Source organism: Nanorana parkeri, unplaced genomic scaffold (assembly GCF_000935625.1).
Source record: "Nanorana parkeri isolate BGI_ZX_2015 unplaced genomic scaffold, ASM93562v1 scaffold544, whole genome shotgun sequence".
Classification (NCBI taxonomy): Eukaryota; Metazoa; Chordata; class Amphibia; order Anura; family Dicroglossidae; genus Nanorana; species Nanorana parkeri.
Window position 1 is genome coordinate 537,284 of NW_017306812.1, and position 22,832 is coordinate 560,115.

Genomic DNA, 22,832 nt, shown 5'->3' on the forward strand with positions numbered 1-22,832 from the left:
AGATGAGCTCTTTCCGAATTTGGCTGGGGGTATGTGTACCCTTTTTTACCTCGGCCCCGGAAGGAGGAACTTCGTCGGCAGCCTGGTCCCACCTTCTCCGCTCACTAATGGCTTGTCGGCCTCCCTGCCCTCAGAAGGGGCGGTATGCTTTCCAACCCTCCTCATTTTCGGACTGCCGAACGTTCCTAGCAGCTTAGGCCTGCCAAGCCACCGTGCGCATGTAGGCCTGGCCCCACCACTGGACTCCAGGGTGGGGGGGCGGCGTCTTCGACTCTATGCAGATTCTTGGTTGGCTCGTGTCTCCGACACTTGGGTCCGGGAGCTGGGTTCTTCGGGCTAGAAGATCGGATTCCTGTCCCGTCCAGGGAACAGGTTTTTCCCGTCAACACACTGCTTTCCTCTCCGCGCTTGGCGGATCTCCACCACGCTGTGGCGGACCTCTTGTCCCAGGGGGTGCTCGTGCCGGCTCCGGCCTTGGTAAGGTTCAAGGGGTGTTAATCCAGCCCCTAGGCTGTCTTTGTCTCTTGTTATGGGCCTAGCGTCCTTCTCCTGCAGGTGGCGATATACCCTACCATTCAGGATCTACGATCTGTTGCCCTGTGTCCTTCAATGAACAGAGAGAAAAGGATTTTACGGTGAGTACAAAAATCCTATTTTTCCTAACCATATACAAATTTAGTATCGGTATAATTATTATGCACTCTATGAGCTCCTGTTAAGTGACTTTGCCTTGGCTAAGATGATGTCATCAGTCTGCTGCAGGTAGGAGGAAGCATTTCCTTAGGCTCCTCTCCCCCAGTGATCAGTCTGCTGCAGGTTGGAGGAAGCATTCCTTCTGTCACATTGCCCCCCCAACTGACTCCTTCGATCAGCTGATTGAGGAATGCTGGGCCAGCAGCAGCACCCACGTTACGAATTTTGGCCATAAGGAACCGATCGAAGTTTGAACAATGTATACCCAACTTCAGGTTTGTAGCTGGTCACAATGTGAGAGGCTGCAGTGGGGGCTGATCTGTGTCAGACCTTTTTGATCACAATCCACAACTCAACAGGCTCCGGGATTTACACAAGTGCCATCTCAGAGTCCACTACTTAGTCCTGGAAGTAGATGGTGACCCTGGATGATGTCTGAACAAAGACTGGACTTTTGGGAGAAAACACTGTAGATAAAGGCACTATTGAGGGGAGTCCTGTGATCTCTGAGTGATAATAAATAACCTGCAAGTGTCACCCTTACAAATTACTAAGATGGTAGGCCCACTTTAAAGATCTAGCATTGTTGACCTTCCTTGGGAAATGCTGGTTAATTAGCTGCTGTTCATACTCTGTCAGGGAGGGAAGTGACACAGGAAGTCACAAAAATGAACGGGTGAATGGGGTTGTGACCTGTCTGTGCATTGTGTCAGGGGTGTAGGCATCACAGGACTGCCTGTACAGATTAACACATTTATCGGCAGGTAAAACCATAACATATATGGATTTCAGTGCTTGCCTGGTGTTCTACATCATAACGGGCACATTGTTTTCAGCATCACTTTGTCTAATTTTTGGTTTGTCTTATCGATGGGGTGATTGCCACAGTTCTGTATAAGTTATTTGGAAGATAATCAGCCTCGGAGAATCAAAATTCCCCAACAGGGTGCTCCCTCCCTCCAGCAGTCAGAGACGGAGGCTGCCAAAGTCAGGACAGCTGTGTTTGAACATGATGGTGATAGCTGATTGTGGCCCCAAGGAAGGGCCAGATGCATTTGTTTAAGGAGCAGGAAGTTTGCCCAATTAGCTTCATTATTCTGATGTGATCAGAGCCCCATGTTTGGCTCATCAGGTCACATGGGGTTTGTAAATTTGCTTACATAATCATCAGGCAGCGCTCCCCTTGCTGGATTCCCACGTCGGTGTAACAGGACGCTGCATTTGGGGTTTTTTTTTACTTTTTTTTGCACTAATTTGTTCTTAGCTGAAGGTTTTCTTTTGAGAAATGGATGTGAGGCTCTAATAACTGAACAGACTCTCCCAATCCTTCCTCCTCCCAGCATTCAGACTCTCTCCTCTTTACACCATCAGATCTTTCCACTTCAGACCTGGAGGGGCAGCAATGGGTTGGGAGTAAGACATATTTAAGATCCCAAAAGTATTAAACGCTAAAACCTTTAAGTAATCCACATCATACAAATATACACTATATTGCTAAAAGTCTTGGGACACCCCCCCAAATCATTGGATTCAGTTGTTCCAATCGCCTCCATGGCCCCCGGTGTATAGGATGAGGCACCTCGGCATGCAGACGCTTCTACAAACATTTGTGAAAGAATGAGTCGCTCTCTGGAGCTCAGTGACTACAAGCGTGGTAAAGTGATAGGTTGTCACCTAATGCTGGGTTCACACCTAGGCGTATTGCAAAAGCGCGTCTGTCGCGCGGGTTTTTACCGCGATTCCAAAGGCTACTTGGCTGTATCCCAATGGAAAACGCCCTACAAAACGGCCCAAAGTAGTCCCGGGACCTTTTCAGGCGTGGGCCGTTTTGTAGAGCGTTAGGGACGGGCGGAAATACGCCTAGGTGGGAACGAGGGCATTGACTACAATGCTATTTATTTTTTTGACCGTTTTGTAGAGCGTTCGTCTAGCGTAGGACGCGCTACAAAACGGTCAGGTGTGAACAAGGTCTTAAACCTTGTGAACACCTTCCCAGAAGAGTTGAAGCTGTTATAGCGGCAAAGGGCGGAGCCAACTCAATATTGAACCCTACAGACAAAGACTGGGATGTCACTAAAGTTCATGTGCATGTAAAGGCTGGCGTCCCAATAATTTTGGCAATATAGTGTACATCACCCAGCAAAGTATTTCCTTACATTTTTGCCTAATCGCTTAAAATCATAACAGCTCCAACTCTCTCAGTTCAGCTTCCCTGAACTTCCTGTGCTCTAGAAGCTCACAAGGGACAGCATAGTCTCCAGCAGCTCTCCATCTACTACCTTAGGGAAGGACGGAGGTGTATTGCCTTGCCTTGCTGTGCTGATGTGTTTGAGGACACACACACACACCTTAATAGCACACACAAGGGTGGTTCCAATGAACCCTGCAAGGGATAACAAATGGCTGGAACCAAGTCATAATTTGATATTTACACTTGTTGCATTTAGGACCTTCCAGAGAGCTGTGGACCATAACTTGAAGCTGTAGTTTTTTGTAGGTACGGTACTTTGTTAACTTGTCATTAAAGAGGAACTTTTACCCTTGTCTTCAAAATAACAACAACTTCACCTTTTTTAGACATGTTCAGTAATGACAATCTAAACACACATACTTTGAGATAATTGCCCATTCTTCTGACAGTGGCCATTTTTACTAAGGGCAGAATAATATCTCTCCCTTTACTTCCTGGAACAGGACATAGGACATCATCTCAGGGGAGGAAAATGCCTTTCCCTGAGATCTCATGAGATTTCCCAGCAATGCTCTGCTGATGTAACCTTCCCAGGATGCAACACTTGGGCACAGATTACATTGATAATGAGAGGACCAGGAAGTGGGGGGAAAAAGAAATTGTTAGTAAAGTAAAAATATGTTTAGCTAATGAATATGAAATGATTTCATATCGGCACGCAGAGCTGTATGCTGATGTGATTTTTAGTCAAAGGTGGTAAAGGTTTGCTTTAATGTTTGTTAAAAAAACCCCAAAGAAACTGGTGACTCCACAGTCAGTAATTATTCAGCAGGCCGCCTTCTCCAGTTGAAGCATTATTATTATTATTGAGTATTTATATAGCGCCAACAGTTTGCGCAGCGCTTTACAATATAGGGGAGACATTACAATCACAATACAAGTCTAGACAAGATGGTAAGGAAGGCCCTGTCCCTGAGGGCTTACAATCTAAAAGGGAGGGGGAAGTGATACATGAGGAGGGATATACAATATTGTGCAAGGCCTCGCGGAGCCCTGGAGGTTAACCACTGCACAAGGCTGTTGCCGGACAAGTCACGATGAAGCCATCCAATTGTATGATCTTCGCTTTGCTGTTTCCTTGGAAGTGGAATGATCATTTTGAGATTTGAGCTTCATCACCCCTTTCATTAGGACGAAATTGTGACACCGCTGTGGAGCTGTTGATGTAAAATGAGGGCAGTTTGTTGGGATTGGCCTGACTCACTGAACCCCACACCCTGTAGAGGGTGAGCACATTGGATGACTTGTTTGCTTGCCAAACTATTAAGCAACACCGTGAAAACAGAAAGTGCAGTCACGGGAGGTTGAAAGGCGTGACTCACACTGAAGTGATGCGTGTCGAGGAACCAGTCTTGTTCTCGCAGTGTCACGTTTGTTTAGACACCCATCTGCTGATTGGGAATCGCCATTCCTTTTAGATTAATCCCGGAGCCCAGCAGGGCAGAGTGTTTACCGACGGAGACAAAGCTGCTTTGTGTAGCAAGCCGCTTGCTTTCTATTACTGCTGCTGACATCTGTCCAGTGTCACGGGGTGCAACGTTCTACAGAGTTAGTCCAAAGGCAGGCTGGTGTCATTTCAGCAAGTGCATTACCAGGGCTTGAAAAATTTTAGGGTGTCTCACCAGTCGGTCAAAAATTTCACCATTCAGCATGACCGGACTAGACCACAACATGACCGCAATTTATGTAAAAAAAAAAAATTTCAGGACAGATGGAGCTTTCTTTTGGAGGTATATAATCCCCCCGGGGGTTTTTTAAAAAATAAATCTTTTCCGAAGTTATCTTAGAAAACATTTTATTCTTACCCATATTTTTGGTAAAATATAAAAGACGGGGTCACGTCGGGTACATATTACAGTCCATGTACCCATTGCACTCCTAGGGCTGTGCAAATTAACGATTAATTTCTCGATTTTATCGTTAATCTTTTTGATCGATTAAAAACAATTTGATCGATGAAAATTTTTTTGAAACTTTCTGCACGAGCTCCAGCCAAGGCATTGGCCTATACACATACAGCACAGCAATGAAGTAATAAAATGAACTAGGATCACACTAATCCAGCACGTTATTAATCAGAGTTGCCCCACTCAAGCGGCGGCCATATTGAGTGGGGCACGTGAGATTAATAACGCGCTGGATTAGTGTGATCCTAGTTCATTTTATTACTTCATTGCTGTGCTGTATGTGTATAAGCCAATGTAGTTGGATCTGTATGTGCGTTATAATTAATCGATTTAAAAGAATTTCGATTAATCGAACACTGAAATTTTAATCATTAACAGCCCTAATTTATTGATGTACATGCAAAAGAAGTAGCATAGCACACTCAGTGCGACGTTTCTGGGTCATGTAGGATCCCCTTCATCAGGAAGAAAAAAGTTTTTTATTTTTTTTTAATTTTTATTTTTTTATGCTTTATTGCTATCACATGGGGGCTAAGAATCCCCCTACGTGATAGCCAATTTACATGACGGGTCCTCTTTGTGGAGACATCAGGGGTCTCCAAGACGAGAGGATGAGTGAATTTTCAAGCCCTGAGGATATAGATTGTTCTATTTGTCATCAGAGTACAATCTTCTACAGGATTACTGGCCATGTTATTTCCTCTTTAGTAGATAATCCGTAAGTGTATAGTCCTATCCACCCTGTTACAATTCCGTTATACATCTCTAAAGAGGACCTGTAGCTTTTTAGGCAAAAGCTTTATTAGTAATTTTTGTTTCTGAACAAAATACAGTGGAAGGCAACCTGATGGAAAGGGGTAGGAGAGGGAGTCAGACTCATGAAACTGTTATCGGCTTCTAAGGCGCACTTGGATACAGCCGTCAAGAACAGAAGTTGGGCATCAGAAATACAAGTATGATGATGCAGCTTGTGTGTCCGGTCAAGTAGCTGCCCAGGAGTCCGGACTGAAAAACATGGATTTCATGGAGCAATAGACTAGCAGTGGTGAGGAAGAAAGTGGTTGACAGTCTTCACCTGCAAGTGTTGGTAGTCATTAGGGATGCACCGATAACTGGTACGAGTATTTGGGCGAGTGCTCATACTTGCTCAGATGCCGCAACTTCAGGTCAGAAGGAGTTTCCCTCTGACCGACAGTGCCTTGAGGGATCATGGAGCCGCAGGGGCCTTACCCGGCTTCCTGAATGGCTAGGAAGCGGGCTAATGCTGCCTAGCGACACTGCGAGACAGCCTGGCGTCATGACCCGTCGCTCAGCTTCCTTGATTGGTCAGGAAGCCAGGCTGCCTCGCAGTGTCACCAGGGAGCATGAAGCCAGTGTTCTTTCGATTTAGAACACCGGCTTCCTGATTAGCCGGGCTCACGGTACCTCGGGATGCCAGTATCAGTATTCTTATCAGCGGGGGGGAAAAAACATCGGTACTCGATACCGGAATAAACGGTATCGGTGCATCCCTAGTAGTCATTCACAGGTAGGTCATATAGGTTGTCTACAGTGGAAGTGAGTTAGAAAGTCTGATGCTTTAGAATACAAACCTACACGTCTTTGTGTGAAGAAAGGAGTCTGATCTGTTGTCGCTGTCTCTTTCTATCAGGCGCTCTGGCGTCTTGATGCCCAAGACGCCAGAGATGGTGTGTCCATCGATTTCCAGTATCTGTAAACCAGTGGAGTAAGCAGCAACAAAACAATGTTGTAGGGTGTCCATTTGTTATGCATCTGAAGGAGCCAAGGAGCGACCTGTAGCTTTTTCAGTATTGTTTGAGTGGGAACTTCATAGTTGCAAAGGTACGAGGTACCCAGGTATGCTAGATTGACTTTCATATACTTGAGAGGAAATCCATATTGCCACGTCTAGCAATTTACAGCCATTCAGTTTCCCCATTTTGTTTTAACCCCCCCCCCCCCCCCCCCCCCCACTCGCCCCCCCCATTGTGCGGTCAGGATGTGGTTGGTTTCTATGAGGAGGGGCAGTCGTCGGGTTACACAATGCCTCTCCTCCGTGCCACCAGATTCGCCTTCAGATTGATGTCATTGAGCTTGATTTTAACTGGCAACTTTTTTTGGTATAGTGTGTATGAGTGTTGTTGGGTTTTGTTTTTTATTGCTGGAGACCTAGCTTCTTTATATCCTCGTGTCTGTTGTCACTCGGACTGAAAGTAAGGAAAAATCCAAAATTAGAGTTGTCACTGGAACAGGAATAGAGGGGGAAATCTTTCAGCACAGACATGTGTTTTGGTATCAACTGTACGAAGGGTAAAGAGAACACAGCAAAAAATTAAACTTGATGGGTTTTATTCCTTCCCTGCTCTATACACAACTAAAAAAAGTGTTGGCTTTGGATCACTTCTGGTTTTTGGTGAACCTCCCTAGAAGAAAGATGGCCTGATTGGACAATGCTTTATGGGTGATTTTTAAATCTCCTAGATAATTTAGCAGGCAGCGTGAGCTATGCTTGTGCCTTGTCCCTAGTAAGATCTGGTAGATCCCAATCTTCTACCCCTAGAAGAAAGGAAATCCAGCCAAGTTGCACACCTCGCAGCTCCTCGATGGCCCGTTTTCCTTGGTATGACAATGCCTGTCAATGAGTGTGGAACGTATACTCCTCACCCTTTCCAGTTGTCAGAGTGGTGGTAAAGATTTCCTACTATGCTATTCAGAACCCCCAGGCGAAACCTTGACCCTGTCTCTTGTCATTGCAGATTAGTCGCATCGAGTACATCCATTCCAAGAACTTCATTCATCGAGATGTCAAGCCAGATAATTTTTTAATGGGTCTCGGTAAGAAAGGGAATCTGGTCTACATCATAGACTTTGGCCTGGCGAAGAAATACAGAGACGCCCGCACACACCAGCATATACCCTACCGTGAAAATAAAAACTTGACCGGCACCGCAAGATACGCCTCCATAAACACTCACCTGGGCATTGGTAAGTTGGGGAACCTTTCTTTTTGCTGTATACCTTTTTTTTTTTTTTTTTGTATACAGATAACTTTCTGAACTCTAGGCAATGATGTATTTCTGTATTCCATTCAGGTAATGTAGAGACAGGCCTGAGCTATTATCAGTTGCAGTTTGAAACGAGGTTTGTGGCGATGGGTACTCGTACAGTTCATGAGGCGCTATACTGAGCACTTTTTGCTCATAAAAGGCAATCAGAGGACAAAGTCCCCATTACCTGTACCGCTGATCTCCTGATTGCCACCTCACCATGCTTCTGTTCTGCCCGCTCTCTGCGTGGAAGCAGCTATCTTGGTAGAGGAGCGGGGCTTTTTATTAACATTGGAGCATTCCACAGAATGATGCAAGGTGCACCGCAGGTCCTCATGGACAATGTTCTCTCCAGCAGGTCCTCAAAGCAGTGTGCAGCACAGTAGTGATAGACTAAATCTTACTACAAATCTGGTAAGACTAGCAGTCCTAGGCAGCAGTGCCTGAGGAGATTGCACACTGCAGGTATTCATCTATTAGGTTATAGAGCAGTGCCTAGGCTGAGTCACATATTAGAAAGCACCCTCACATTTTTGGGGAGAAATACAAGATAAGTTGCATTTTAAGTTCAGGTCCAGTTTAAGGTGCTCCCAATTTTTATTGGTAAATTGGGAAAACCATGCAGATTTTACCTTTCCTGAGTGCCTAAAGTCCAATTACACCGTCAGGGTTTTTTGCATAACTATACTGCTAGCAAGCTGTAGATTTATGCAAGAACATGAAGAACAAAAAGGTACAAACTTACCTGTGTCTCCGCTGCGCGCTCCCGTCCGAAGTTGTGAAGACTTGTGGGTGGCCATGAAGGATGATGGGACAGGTGCATGCGCAGTAGAGATTTGCGACCGGAAGAAGAGATACGCAGGGTAAGTCAATGCAAGCAGCGCGCACGCACACAGACACCGTGAGGAAGACACAGCAGTCAGCGCTGGATCAGAGACCAGCGCTGGAGGGACTCCTGAAAACTACAGGAAAGAAGAAGATCGAATCAAGGGGTATCATTTAAAGCAAGTCCTTAAAGCAGCGGGGGGAGGAAAAAAAGAATGTGACTTTAATGTCACTTTTAGTCCCATGTCTAATCCCAGTGTTGTAATAAAATAAATTAATTATTATTATTATTATACAGGATTTATATAGCGCCAACAGTTTGCGCAGCGCTTTACAATATAAGGAAGACATAACAATCACAATTCCAGACAGGATAGTAAGGAGGCCACTGCCCCTGAGGGCTTACAATCTAAAATAAATGCAGGAGAAAGTTTGAAGCCAATCAGATGAGCAGGTAATGACCCTTCTAGGAGAGACCTGCACTGCAGCCTTTTCATAAGGAACATTTCATTACAAAAAGACTCGTGCAGCAATTCTTGTTCTCTTTGTAAAGAGTTCTTTTTTGTAGTCCTGTAAGACTGGCACACGGGCTGGAGCTGGGGAGGAAGGAGATTGCACATATCTTAAATGAGGAAGTCTAGGCTGTCTAGCTATAGCTGAGCGTCTTAGCAGGTGGAACGGAAACAAGTAGTGAGCTCGGATCATCGTCGCCATGTATTACTTTTTTAGATGATCAGACTGTCGCAAAATGCGGAACTTGTAGGTTTGCCAAGGAAGGTGATGGTACATGAAGGGGATTGGGTGATCCCCTTTCAGGCATATAGAACTTGTAACTGTGAAAGATTGCTTTTTACTAGTAAAAGAATGTGCAAGCCTTTTTTTTTTTTTTTTGCAAACTTTTTAAACCTTTCTGGTCCACAATTCCTATATTAACCGGGCAGTATGCTGAGAATACATTAAGAATTGCATTCCAACCAAGCAGCCAATACATTGTTTGGTTCTCAGCGCTCAAACCCAGCTGTCACTGGCAGCTCACGTTCCCACCTAAAAACTAATCCCCATGGCTCCTGATCATGTGATTGTTAGGTCAGCTGAGACCATGACAGGAGGTGTGCATCAGTGTAAAGAAGTACTCCGGGCACGTAAAATCTTAACCCTTGCAGCGGGGCTGTTCCTGCACTTAAAGGGTTAAGTGCTCTTTTTCAACCCTATTGCAAGGGTTAAGATTTTATTTGCCTGGAGTGCTTGACCATTTAACTGCTGACCTTTAATGAGGGTAACAAATGTCTTAACCATGTAAATCCACAGAAAAGCTGTAGGCACCCACCATGTGTGACCCTTTCCTGAGGGATTCACGTGTGACCCTTTCCTGAGGGATTCACGTGTGACCCTTTCCTGAGGGATTCACGTGTGACCCTTTCCTGAGGGATTCACGTGTGACCCTTTCACGAGGCGAGTGGATTGTTATTTACTGTACAGCATTCTAATAGTTTTCCCTTTTTTCTCCATGTAAGAACAATCTCGCAGGGATGATCTGGAGTCTCTCGGTTACGTGTTAATGTATTTCAACCTGGGCTCCCTTCCATGGCAAGGACTGAAAGCCGCCACCAAGAGGCAGAAATATGAACGCATCAGCGAGAAAAAGATGTCAACGCCCATTGAGGTCTTATGTAAAAGTTACCCTTGTAAGTTGTGCCGGGTCACCCGGAGTGGCCGTTTTTATTTTGCTATTGGAACATGAAAAAAATGTGGGAGGAGAGCGCTGTGAGCGGCCGGTGTCTCCTTCCACACCGCTATCGCAGTCCGCCAGAGCAGTGTGGGGCCGGAGACAGCCCGCGCTGTCACATAAGGCCTGGCTCTCCTCCCTGCTCCGCTCGCTCAGCCTCCTGTCAGCGTATCGGAGAGGAGAGCGAGAGCAAACACTCGGAGATCAGTGATCGCTGAGTGTTTGTACATAATTGAGGACATGGTATGTTGACTTTATCCTCAATTATGAATGAATGGGAAGTGATCTACATCACCTCCTGTTCATTCATGGTTGTAGTTATAGTAAACATACTCTGTCCTCATGTTATGAATGAACAGGAACAGTCAGTATAGAGGAGTCCTGTTCATTGATAACAGAGGCTGCAGTAAGAGATTGAGGACTCTGTGTCCTCAATCTCTTCTATTTTAAAAGGGAAATATCAGGGATTTGTTTAGACCCCCAATATTTCCCCAAAGCCCCTAAAAGTAAAAAGCAAAAATGATTTAATACAAAATTAATAAATAAATATAAAAAAATTTAAGTTTATAAAAAAATAAAATATTTAAAAAAATGTGACCACTGTCAGAATACATGAACAGTCACTGCTGCTGATAGGTTGGCCTAAAATTCATATTTACCATTAAACACAATTTGTTATATCTGTTAAGTGCAAAAATAAATACCTGTTGATCATGTCAGAAATCTTGCAAGTTGATAACTTACCATGTGCTCTATGTCTGTCCACTGTGAACTATAAAACACCTCCCGTTATGTTGTGGAGGTGAGGAGACTGTCATTCTGTATGTCTGCACACCGTGCATGCAAAACTACCCTTTAAAGTAAGAAGTGCTGGACAACAGATTGGGTCTGAGGGGCACAGCCAGCCAGTGCTGGAGGGATTATTGCAAAGAAAGCTGCATGGACAGTTCTTAGACCTGCTGGGTATTCTATACAACATGTGGAGTTGTGCTTTAATGTGTAAATTGTCGTATCAGTAACGTGTTCCTGCTCTGAAATGACTCTCCTGTTTTGGCTTTTTAAAACATTTCTTATGTGCGCCATTTTTTTTCTCTTCTTTTCAGCGGAGTTTGCCACCTACCTGAACTTCTGTAGGTCTCTACGTTTCGATGACAAGCCAGACTACTCTTACTTGAGGCAGTTATTCAGGAATCTGTTCCACCGTCAAGGCTTCTCCTACGATTATGTGTTTGACTGGAACATGCTGAAGTTTGTGAGTAAACTACTGTATTGCGTTGTGTCCTGAGTGTGCATATTTGTGCGGCAGCTTCACTACAGAGCTAAGATGGCGCTCGGGGCAAAGAATCTGGCTGCCCTTAGTGAGGTGGTGTGGAGGCGGAGGCAGCTGTCACAGGAGACTGGCCCAGCGGTACAGGGGAGCAGTCGGCTGTCAAAGGAGACCGAGCGCTCCTTCCCACACCGCTCGCTCAGCCTCCTGTGACAGCTGTCAGGATGGAGAGCGGGTACAAGCAGTGAGTGATCAGTGATAGCTGTGTGTACATAATTGAGGACAGTATGGTTACTATATCCTCAATAATGAATGGGAAGTGATCTACATCACCTCCTGTTCATTCATGATTGTGGATATAGTAAACACACACTGTCCTCATGTTATGAATGAACAGGAACACTCAGTGTAGAGGATTCTTGTGTTCATTTATACCGGGGGCTGCAGTAAAAAGAGATTGAGGACTCTGTGTCGCAAAAATACTTTTTTTGCTTTAAAAGGGAAATATTAGGGGTCACCGCTCCAAGCTCGCTCCCGGGATGGACTACAATCTCATGTTTAGTTTACTAATTTGTATTGAGATTGTAATCTATCCCAGAAGTAAGTTTGGAGCGGTGACTACTTTACAATACACACAGGGACCGTGGGGGAACAAAAGTATCCCCCCCCTCCAGAAGGAAGGACAGTGTCAGCACCAATTCAGAGATGATTTGAGGACCTACAGCCGAGTGATACACAAATAGGATACATTGTTGATAATAATTAAGGTACCTGAATGTATTAAGATTTCACTCCTGAGCTTAGTGCCACTTGAAGCCTATGTGAGCAAAGTCTTCGAGACACTATCCTTGCCCATTTTGGGTGAAGTGACAGTGACTTTTTAAAGGCCCCTCTCACCTGTTACACTCACCATATCAACACTCCTCCTAAGGTAAGGCGAGTATAACTGGGTCAGTTGAACCCTTAACAAACACACTGTCACTTTTCCCGGCATGGGCAAGGTGACAACGTTTTGTTTTTTTTTGTTTTTTTTTTAAAGCACACACTTGTACTCTTTTGTTCTGTTTTTGTTTTACTGTAATAATGGGAATATATGGAGTGATGTGCTCTTATGGAGTAAAAGTACATGTATACAATACAAATTAGATAGAGCTATATAGATATATACGCACACACACACACACACACACATGGATCAGAACACGGTGCTGTTTTTGACTGATTGCTTGTCTCATTTACTAGGGGGCAAGTCGTGCTGCTGAAGATGCAGAACGTGAACGGAGAGAGCGGGAAGAGCGCCTGAGACACACACGGAACCCCGCAGTCCGAGGACTGCCCTCCACGGCTTCAGGTAGACTAAGAGGCACCCAGGAAGTCACTCCACCCACTCCTCTCACTCCAACCTCCCACACAGGTATGGTGGGACCGCTGCCATCTCTCTACCAGTTTTCTTGTTTGTCTATTGTTAAAAACTAGAGGAAAGTGATGTGTTCTGTTCATAACTATAAGCCCTCCTATGCAGACATTTGTGTGTGTGAATGGTGGGGGCCAAGAGGAGATTCGTGTGAAGGCTTTAAACCTGTTGGGGCTAACGGTGCTTAATGCAGTTTTTAGTTCTCTTCAATGATAGTCTGATCAAAGTAAACCTGCACTGAGGAAGTATGGACGCTGGTATTGCTGTTCTCCTGAAATTGCTAGTTGCCTGGCTGTCGGGATGATTCAGTGGCTTCAACAAGTTCTAACAGACTTTTCTGATCTACATGATTGTTGATGTATTGACGCTATAGCCAGCCAGGCCACTAGACATTTCAGAAGGTCAGGAATGACGGACTACATATTCCACTCAATATAAGTTTTCTGGACAGTGTATGTCTAAAAATGTACATCCATGATCCAAAAGTAGCTTGCTGCTTTTTTAACCCCTTAAGTACACTTTCGCTGCCAGGGCCTTTTTTTCATTTTCTTTACACCTGTTGTTATTATCCACATTTTAGGCCTGACAATTGCTTCAAACCCCCAAACATATATTTTCTGAAAGACGAGACCCTTTAGAATTAAATGGCGACAGTTGCAAATTTTTATGTTGCGCAATATTAGCACAACTCTTTATCAAACCCAAAAATTAAGTAAAAAGAATGCACTCAAGTTAAAGTGACATTAAACCCTCAGATTTTTTAACATAAAACAATACTGTAATGTGCGCCTTACTGTAATCCATGGTTGTTTCCCTTCTCTTTGCTGCTCTTCCTTTTTAAATCCTCATGTCTTCTCATGCGCGGGAGAACTTCCCTTTGCAGCTCAGTGCCTCTTCCTGTAGTGCTGGCTCAGGTTGCAAACCTACACACAGACACCGTGTATCCATTCCAGAGACAAGGCAGTCTGCTGCAAAACAGAAGTTCTGCCCAGCATGAGAAGACATGAGGATTTAAAAGGAAGAGCAGCAAAGAGAAGGGAAAACCATGGATTACAGTAAGGCGCACATTACAGTATTGGTTTATGTAAAAAAATCTGAGGGTTTAATGTCACTTTAAATTTAGTGCCCCAAAACACAATATAATACCCATTTGTTTTGTGAAATAAAACATGAGCTGCTTACGACAAGTAAATACCCAACATGCCCGGGTTAAAAACTGTGGGGGTCTGTGAAACTGCAACATAATTCAGTACCCCAAAAAGTCCATAGATGACGCTTTAAGAGCCCCTACAGGTCATCACTTTAGAGATTTGTGTAAATACTGGCCCTAGAATTATTGCGCTCTCTCTCTCTGGCGTGTGCGGCGATAGCACATTCTACATTTTCGTACGTAGGCGCACCCAACACGGGGTTATGTGCTCGCGGGGGATTTAAAAAAAAAAAACAAATTCAATTACTTTTACATTTTATTTTATTTTTTAGATTTTTTTTAAAACGTTTATTTTTTTACTTTAACTGCTATCACATAGCGGGGCTTACAAGACCCCCATGTTATGGCATATTGGTGGTGACAGGTCCTCCTTTTAAGGCGATGCTGGACCCACCGTGTCCCCTTTGCACTCTAAATAATCGCACTTCAGTAGCTTATTGCTGGGCTTCAGGAGCCGAGCAATGACAGCTCAGGGACTGGAAGTGATGCAATACGCGCCTCCCGCATAGAACGGGGAGGAGATCGGTGAACGGATGTTCCACACTCTTCTCCCCAGCTTCCCGCCGACACCCGAGATGCCAGTCCCAGGCCGGCAGGAGGGGCAGCGAAGCCCGGTAAACGGGCAGGCACTTTACCGGCCTGTAGAAGCGATCTGGCAGCAGCTGACCTGCCTGAATCGCTCAATTGTAAAGCCAGCCGGCTGTACAGATGTATATGTACGTCACAACTGAGATCTGAATCTCTCACGGTTGGGTTTATAGCGCCACCTTCAGGAATAGGATGCTGTAGGAGATTCAGATCTCAGCTGTGTACTTCAGTGAACGCAGAGAATAGGATTTTACAGCTGGTACAAAAATCCTTTAATAGCATATTTGAAAAGAAGCAAGTCTTCTTTATTCTAGATTTGCTGCTCGGGCCAGCACGTGGCGAGATCTTCCATGGCACGTGGTAAGATCTTCCATGGCAGACTCCTCGTGAGAGAGAGAGGAGTAGGTGTGACAGATGTGCTGCGTAGTCCTTGCTGGAGAGAAGGCTGCAGTGCAATGATCTTCCTGGTTCTTTTATTGGTTCTGTGCTTCCGCCACTTCTGCTGCTACTTGCTCATTATCCCAACAGTACTCAGGGGGCAGCTCTGACATGAAGAATCAAATTCTTGTCCTATACCAAGCTGGCCACCTTCATGTGAACAGTGTGCCGAACAAGGCATGGTATGCCAGCAATAGGGAGAAGATAATGTGCAGGGAGACCTATACAGGTGACTAGTCCTTTTCCCTTTGACTGCCTTGTCTGGACACAGCTTCCATAGCTCAGGTCCTCTGCAATCACACAGTGTTGGATGCCATTTCTTTTGGTAGTATAGCCATATACAGCACTGAAGTATATTGTGGTCCTTGGAAAGCTCTTTTTGATGATGGTTTAACATGCTCTGCCTCTTCTTAAAATCTGTTGCAGCAAACACTTCCCCCCGACCTGTTTCTGGCATGGAGCGCGAGCGGAAAGTCAGCATGAGGTTACATCGCGGCGCTCCTGTTAACGTGTCGTCCTCTGACCTTACCGGCAGACAAGATACCTCCCGCATGTCAACCTCACAGGTACAGCCTGGGACCTTCCGGGGCTTGAGGGGGCAATAAGTCGCTTCTGCTTCTAAGCTTGCTGCCAGCAATGCTGTCCTCTATTTTTATTTTCCGGGTTTGTTCGGATGGAGGCGGTATAAATATTGGGGGCAGTCTCCACCTTTTATGCATAATTCTATCCATTCATGGGAGCAGCAAATGAGGCCAGCAAACATGACTTTAAATGTCGCAAACTCTCCTGCAAACCAGGACACTGGTTTCTGTGCTGGTTTTGTGATATGCAGCTTATCATGAAGTCATCGCTTGGCACATTGGGGCCTTTTTGTTATTTTTTTTTGGAAAACGGCGAGCTGTTGCCCATAGTGGGCAACAAAAAAAAAATCCTTTTTTCCCAGTGCAGGTCAGAGAGTGAAAGATGAAACCTGATTGGTGGTTGTCATTTTTTGTTTCATTATTATTATTTTTTGCTTTGCTGCATTCTTTAAAATATATAAAAGCTCAGGTTACTAAAACATGATTATCATATTCTCAGCCACTCCCATGAAATCCATGGACAGCACTGCCTTGCACATCAAATGACAGTATGTGTGTCTGGTATAAGCGTATGGGGATGCAAATAAAATTTGCTACAGGTTTTGGACATGTGGACCTCAAACCGCATTGGGGGGAATTTAGCAAAAACTGGAGCAAACAAAATCTGCGGCAGATTTGCACTTGAACCAATCGGCTTCTCTGTCTCATTTTCAAATCTTTCCTGAGCAAACTGAAGAGAGATGCTGATTGCCATGGGCAACTGCTTCATATTCTGTCTGCTCCAGTTTTGATAATTTGATTCCCCCATTGTTTCTGGAGAACTCCAGTCTGGCCTATTGACTTAATTGAGTAGGTTTGGGCTATCTGACCTTGGCCATGGTAGGAAAGGACCTAAGCACTTCGATCAGGTGATCGATCGCTCTTTGTACGTACCTTCTATAGAAACCCCTTAGTCCTTCATGTTCACCTTCACATCCACCTGTCCATTGTATCGGTGCATCACTAATATAGTTATATATTTACATACATACATACATACATACATACATACATACATACATACATACATGCTGCAAATTGACACAGTTATGCCTGGCAAAGTGTCTGCCTTTTATCTTTCCCCCATAGACTCTGCATTGATCTGTTCATCCTGCTGCTCTGTAGTCCGCAGACGATGCAGAATAAGCCCCCCCACCCCTGCCATTTAGGTGGAAATAGTTAACCCTATGATGGGGAACCATGACTTGGAAATGCCTGGTGCAAGCATAGCCTGTGTCCTGCTTTGCACCTAGAACCTCCAGTGTGCCCTGGGTTATGAGACATGCTGGAGTTTGCAGTCCTTTTGACAACTGTGGGACTGTGTAGGACGGTAACTTACCTGTATGCAAACTGTTATTTGCATCCCCATTGAGTGCATGTGATGCAGCAGGTGATTCTTTTTAAGATAGATTTAGAGTGAGAATCTGAGGGTGTGGGCTGGTACATGGTATGGTGACATGAGAGCATGCTATGGGAGGCTGGGGTAGGGATAAGTTGCTACCGGCAATGAAAGGATCTCCTGAGAAACTCCATTCAAACGTTTGTCACTGGAAAGCAACATGGAGTCCTCTCGGAGATCCTCCAATTCTCAGCCACTGCTTCACACTTCCTTCTGGCTGGCGCTCTGGGTGTATGCTAGAACACACAGCGAATGTACATCTTGCTCACAGTAAACTCTCTGCTGGGTTTTTGGGGCAGTGACAAGCGGCTGTCTTTTCCCCACCTCAGAATAGCATTCCTTTCGAACATCATGGCAAGTAGCTGCTCGCCCCATTCTCGGCTGAAGGCAGCACTGGGTGAGTCTTGTTTAGAAAGCATCCCTATGAATTGCAGCCATTTCACCTTAAAATTATACACATTGAAGTCCAGTGATATATATTCAAAGATACCTAAACCCAAGAGTAACATGTAATATATTGCAGCTTACCAATCATCGGTGCAGTGGCTGCATTCCTCTTCATTCTACATTTTCTAGAAGGACAGCTACCTGTTATCCTGCACTGAACTGGTATATCAAACAATGTTATCTTGATTTCCCAGCTGTCCTCTGTGGACTCCAAGACAATGCCTGCCTATGTAATAGAGGGTGAGAGAGAGGGGTTTGTAGTACAATCAGGAGAGTCACCTAGGGTGACAACGCTAGTCCTCCATAGATACAGTGCTGTGTTTGAGCGTTGTCACCCTAGGACAGGAGGTGTTACAGACAGGGCCGTCAGGCGAAACTAAATGCAGGCATGACATCTAAGGACTGGTTCCCTTCAATATATTACATTTTTGTTTTTGGGTTTAGGTAAACTTGAGGTGTATTTATCTGAAATGGGCCACTTTTATAGGTTGTCTTATTTAAAAAAAAAAAACTACTAGAATACCTTTTAAAAACTGCACAAAAGTGTACTCACAGCAACCAATCAGATTCTAGAAGCCTTGCCTATAGGATGATTGACACCAAGAAGTCTCCTCCCCTCCAGGTTCTATCCTGCCAAGCAAGGAAAGGCCATTTGCCTAATGTTAGGTGGAGGTGAAGATAGGTGTAGACCTTTCCTCTGACTTTAATGTGAACCTCTATGTGAAAATTCCATTTACTCGGAGCAGAGCAAAGGTTCACTTAAAAGCCCAGCTATAGCCACACATGTTAGAAAACAGCACTGCCTTGCACATCAAATGACAGTATGTGTGTCTGGTATAAGCGTATGGGGATGCAAATAAAATTTGCTACAGGTTTTGGACATGTGGACCTCAAACCGCATTGGGGGGAATTTAGCAAAAACTGGAGCAAACAAAATCTGCGGCAGATTTGCACTTGAACCAATCGGCTTCTCTGTCTCATTTTCAAATCTTTCCTGAGCAAACTGAAGAGAGATGCTGATTGCCATGGGCAACTGCTTCATATTCTGTCTGCTCCAGTTTTGATAATTTGATTCCCCCATTGTTTCTGGAGAACTCCAGTCTGGCCTATTGACTTAATTGAGTAGGTTTGGGCTATCTGACCTTGGCCATGGTAGGAAAGGACCTAAGCACTTCGATCAGGTGATCGATCGCTCTTTGTACGTACCTTCTATAGAAACCCCTTAGTCCTTCATGTTCACCTTCACATCCACCTGTCCATTGTATCGGTGCATCACTAATATAGTTATATATTTACATACATACATACATACATACATACATACATACATACATACATACATGCTGCAAATTGACACAGTTATGCCTGGCAAAGTGTCTGCCTTTTATCTTTCCCCCATAGACTCTGCATTGATCTGTTCATCCTGCTGCTCTGTAGTCCGCAGACGATGCAGAATAAGCCCCCCCACCCCTGCCATTTAGGTGGAAATAGTTAACCCTATGATGGGGAACCATGACTTGGAAATGCCTGGTGCAAGCATAGCCTGTGTCCTGCTTTGCACCTAGAACCTCCAGTGTGCCCTGGGTTATGAGACATGCTGGAGTTTGCAGTCCTTTTGACAACTGTGGGACTGTGTAGGACGGTAACTTACCTGTATGCAAACTGTTATTTGCATCCCCATTGAGTGCATGTGATGCAGCAGGTGATTCTTTTTAAGATAGATTTAGAGTGAGAATCTGAGGGTGTGGGCTGGTACATGGTATGGTGACATGAGAGCATGCTATGGGAGGCTGGGGTAGGGATAAGTTGCTACCGGCAATGAAAGGATCTCCTGAGAAACTCCATTCAAACGTTTGTCACTGGAAAGCAACATGGAGTCCTCTCGGAGATCCTCCAATTCTCAGCCACTGCTTCACACTTCCTTCTGGCTGGCGCTCTGGGTGTATGCTAGAACACACAGCGAATGTACATCTTGCTCACAGTAAACTCTCTGCTGGGTTTTTGGGGCAGTGACAAGCGGCTGTCTTTTCCCCACCTCAGAATAGCATTCCTTTCGAACATCATGGCAAGTAGCTGCTCGCCCCATTCTCGGCTGAAGGCAGCACTGGGTGAGTCTTGTTTAGAAAGCATCCCTATGAATTGCAGCCATTTCACCTTAAAATTATACACATTGAAGTCCAGTGATATATATTCAAAGATACCTAAACCCAAGAGTAACATGTAATATATTGCAGCTTACCAATCATCGGTGCAGTGGCTGCATTCCTCTTCATTCTACATTTTCTAGAAGGACAGCTACCTGTTATCCTGCACTGAACTGGTATATCAAACAATGTTATCTTGATTTCCCAGCTGTCCTCTGTGGACTCCAAGACAATGCCTGCCTATGTAATAGAGGGTGAGAGAGAGGGGTTTGTAGTACAATCAGGAGAGTCACCTAGGGTGACAACGCTAGTCCTCCATAGATACAGTGCTGTGTTTGAGCGTTGTCACCCTAGGACAGGAGGTGTTACAGACAGGGCCGTCAGGCGAAACTAAATGCAGGCATGACATCTAAGGACTGGTTCCCTTCAATATATTACATTTTTGTTTTTGGGTTTAGGTAAACTTGAGGTGTATTTATCTGAAATGGGCCACTTTTATAGGTTGTCTTATTTAAAAAAAAAAAACTACTAGAATACCTTTTAAAAACTGCACAAAAGTGTACTCACAGCAACCAATCAGATTCTAGAAGCCTTGCCTATAGGATGATTGACACCAAGAAGTCTCCTCCCCTCCAGGTTCTATCCTGCCAAGCAAGGAAAGGCCATTTGCCTAATGTTAGGTGGAGGTGAAGATAGGTGTAGACCTTTCCTCTGACTTTAATGTGAACCTCTATGTGAAAATTCCATTTACTCGGAGCAGAGCAAAGGTTCACTTAAAAGCCCAGCTATAGCCACACATGTTAGAAATTCCCACTTCACTAAAACGCAGTCACCTCACTTCTTTTCCTCGTGCTGCCATTTTAGGGTACAGAAATCTCCCACATGAGGGGGGCATAGTAATAAAAACACAAGGATCAAATGTTTCCTCTACAACTATAAGCTCCCCCTGTCGGTTGAGTATCCTATACTTGTGACTGTCTCAAACCAATCAGATTGCAGCATGTATGCCGCGTTTTTGATGCGTTTAGGGCCGGTTTTGGTTAAAAAATGTTTTATTTTTTTTAAAGTTTTTAACATGGGCTTTCAGGCACTTGCATGCGTTTTTGATGCGTTCCAGACCAGATCCAGAGCAGGTAAAATGGGGCTTGCCGCAGTTTTTTCATCCGGTCTGGATCTGCACGCTGCGATGTGAACTGGAGGTCAAAATACCATAGGAATACATTGGACGCAGTTTTGATCCGGTCTGCACCTGCTCTGGTCCGTATCTGCTCCACGCTTGGTGTGAACAAGGCCTGATACTTTGGTTTATACATTTTATTTGTTTTATGAATTACTTTATAGTGAGTAGCTGCTAGATTGTGTACCTGAGGACCGTCATCATATACATCAGAGTATTTGTAGCATGGCCCAGCCAGAGGTTTCCTGAAGCTCTATGTAGGTTATATTTAAAGAGACTTTTGTCACTGGGGAAAGGAAGAGGGTGGAATGAAGACCTAACCGAATGAGCCATCTCCGCAGCAGGCTCCCATCATGCCCTAGGGCTGATTCACACTAGATTGCCTTGTGTTGCGTTAGGGCTGCGCTGTAAACAACAGGCGGTATCGGTTCCCATGTACTGGAAAAATAAAAAGTAGGACATGCTGTACTTTTTTTCAGCAGGATGTGATGCAGTACAATCCCTTAGCAACCTGCGTTGCCTGTAAAACTGAGTGACATTTCAATAAAGTTCTACCCAAAAAAAGTATGCGGTTTGCTGAGATCGGCGCATCTGCACTGTGCTGGGGGCAATGCAACCAGATGCTCTGCAGTTAGCGCAGCGTCCGGTGTGAACGACCTCTAAATCTCAAGCCCGTTCGAACAGGCAAGGCAAGTACTTCCTTATAGTGCCAAAGCTCCCTCACCCTTTGCTATGTCCTGCAGGTTTCTATTGGCCAGTGAGGCTGCCCAAGAAAATAAAAAACTGCCCAGAAGTGTCTGAGCTTTGCCTGTCAGAATGGCATTTGACAATGAGTGGAAGGATTGGGAAGCTGGTGCAGGTACATGCGCCTCTAGGTGTCTGCACTAACCCAGTGACTGTCTCTTTAAATCAAAACTGTGTTACTCTTAAGGTAGTAAACTCTGTCCTGGACCTATAGCTGGGGCCATTTTCACGCTGGTCTGTATGTGCAGTGTTGGGTTCCTGAGTTTATGGGAAACCTGCAATAAGAAAAAGGTGTAGGCTGCAATCGGTGATGCCAAAGAAATACAACTTGCCGGCTATCCCTGGCTTCAAAAAGAGCTCCGCAATGGCAGCCTCCATGTTTCTGTTATGTGCAGGTCCTGATGACCGCTGGAGCCTTGAGGGCTACATGTACCTCCAACTTGCAATATCTGCTTCACCTGCAAATGATACCACTTAAATTCTGCCTAGTCCTTGGTGTCATGCCTGCTGCCCAGTCTGTAGGTAATCGCCATGCTACTTCTGCCCAACTTGCATGAGCATATCCACGCTCTGATCACGCGTGGAAGAGCCATCAGGCTGAAGGGAGCACAGTTGAAACAGAGGGCCCTAATTTCTTTTAAAAGGCCTTTCCTATAGGTGCAGAGGTGCCAATGTTCTACTTTAGGGAGCCCTGTTCTAATGAGCGGAGGTTCAATACCTGTACAGAGTTGTCTTCACTGTCTATGAAGGATGGCTCCACTAGATATCTCCCTGCATGGATTCTGGGTGTCTGCATTTGCTGAAGTAGTGTCAACAAACTATGCAGATCTGTGTTTTAAATGGTCAGTATTACTTTTTATTTCCTTTCAGACGATAACGCTTGAGGACAACAGGAACTTTACAATTTAGGATAAAAACTTGCTCTTAGCCCTTTT

General features: G+C 44.8%; 1 protein-coding gene across 4 annotated transcripts in view; it reads left to right on the top strand.

Moving 5' to 3' along the window:
* Nucleotides 1-22,832, top strand: part of CSNK1D (casein kinase 1 delta) — a 39,262-nt gene that overhangs the window by 11,499 nt on the left and 4,931 nt on the right. The window contains exons 4-9 of one of the 4 annotated variants that reach the window (XM_018561791.1): nucleotides 7,608-7,836; nucleotides 10,238-10,408; nucleotides 11,553-11,701; nucleotides 12,959-13,130; nucleotides 15,793-15,932; nucleotides 17,715-17,782. In XM_018561791.1, the coding sequence (XP_018417293.1) occupies nucleotides 7,608-7,836; nucleotides 10,238-10,408; nucleotides 11,553-11,701; nucleotides 12,959-13,130; nucleotides 15,793-15,932; nucleotides 17,715-17,747 (894 nt within the window). In that variant the 3' untranslated portion in view covers nucleotides 17,748-17,782. The remainder of the gene's footprint in view (nucleotides 1-7,607; nucleotides 7,837-10,237; nucleotides 10,409-11,552; nucleotides 11,702-12,958; nucleotides 13,131-15,792; nucleotides 15,933-17,714; nucleotides 17,783-22,832) is intronic. The other 3 variants (XM_018561790.1, XM_018561792.1, XM_018561793.1) reach the window with 3 other exon arrangements.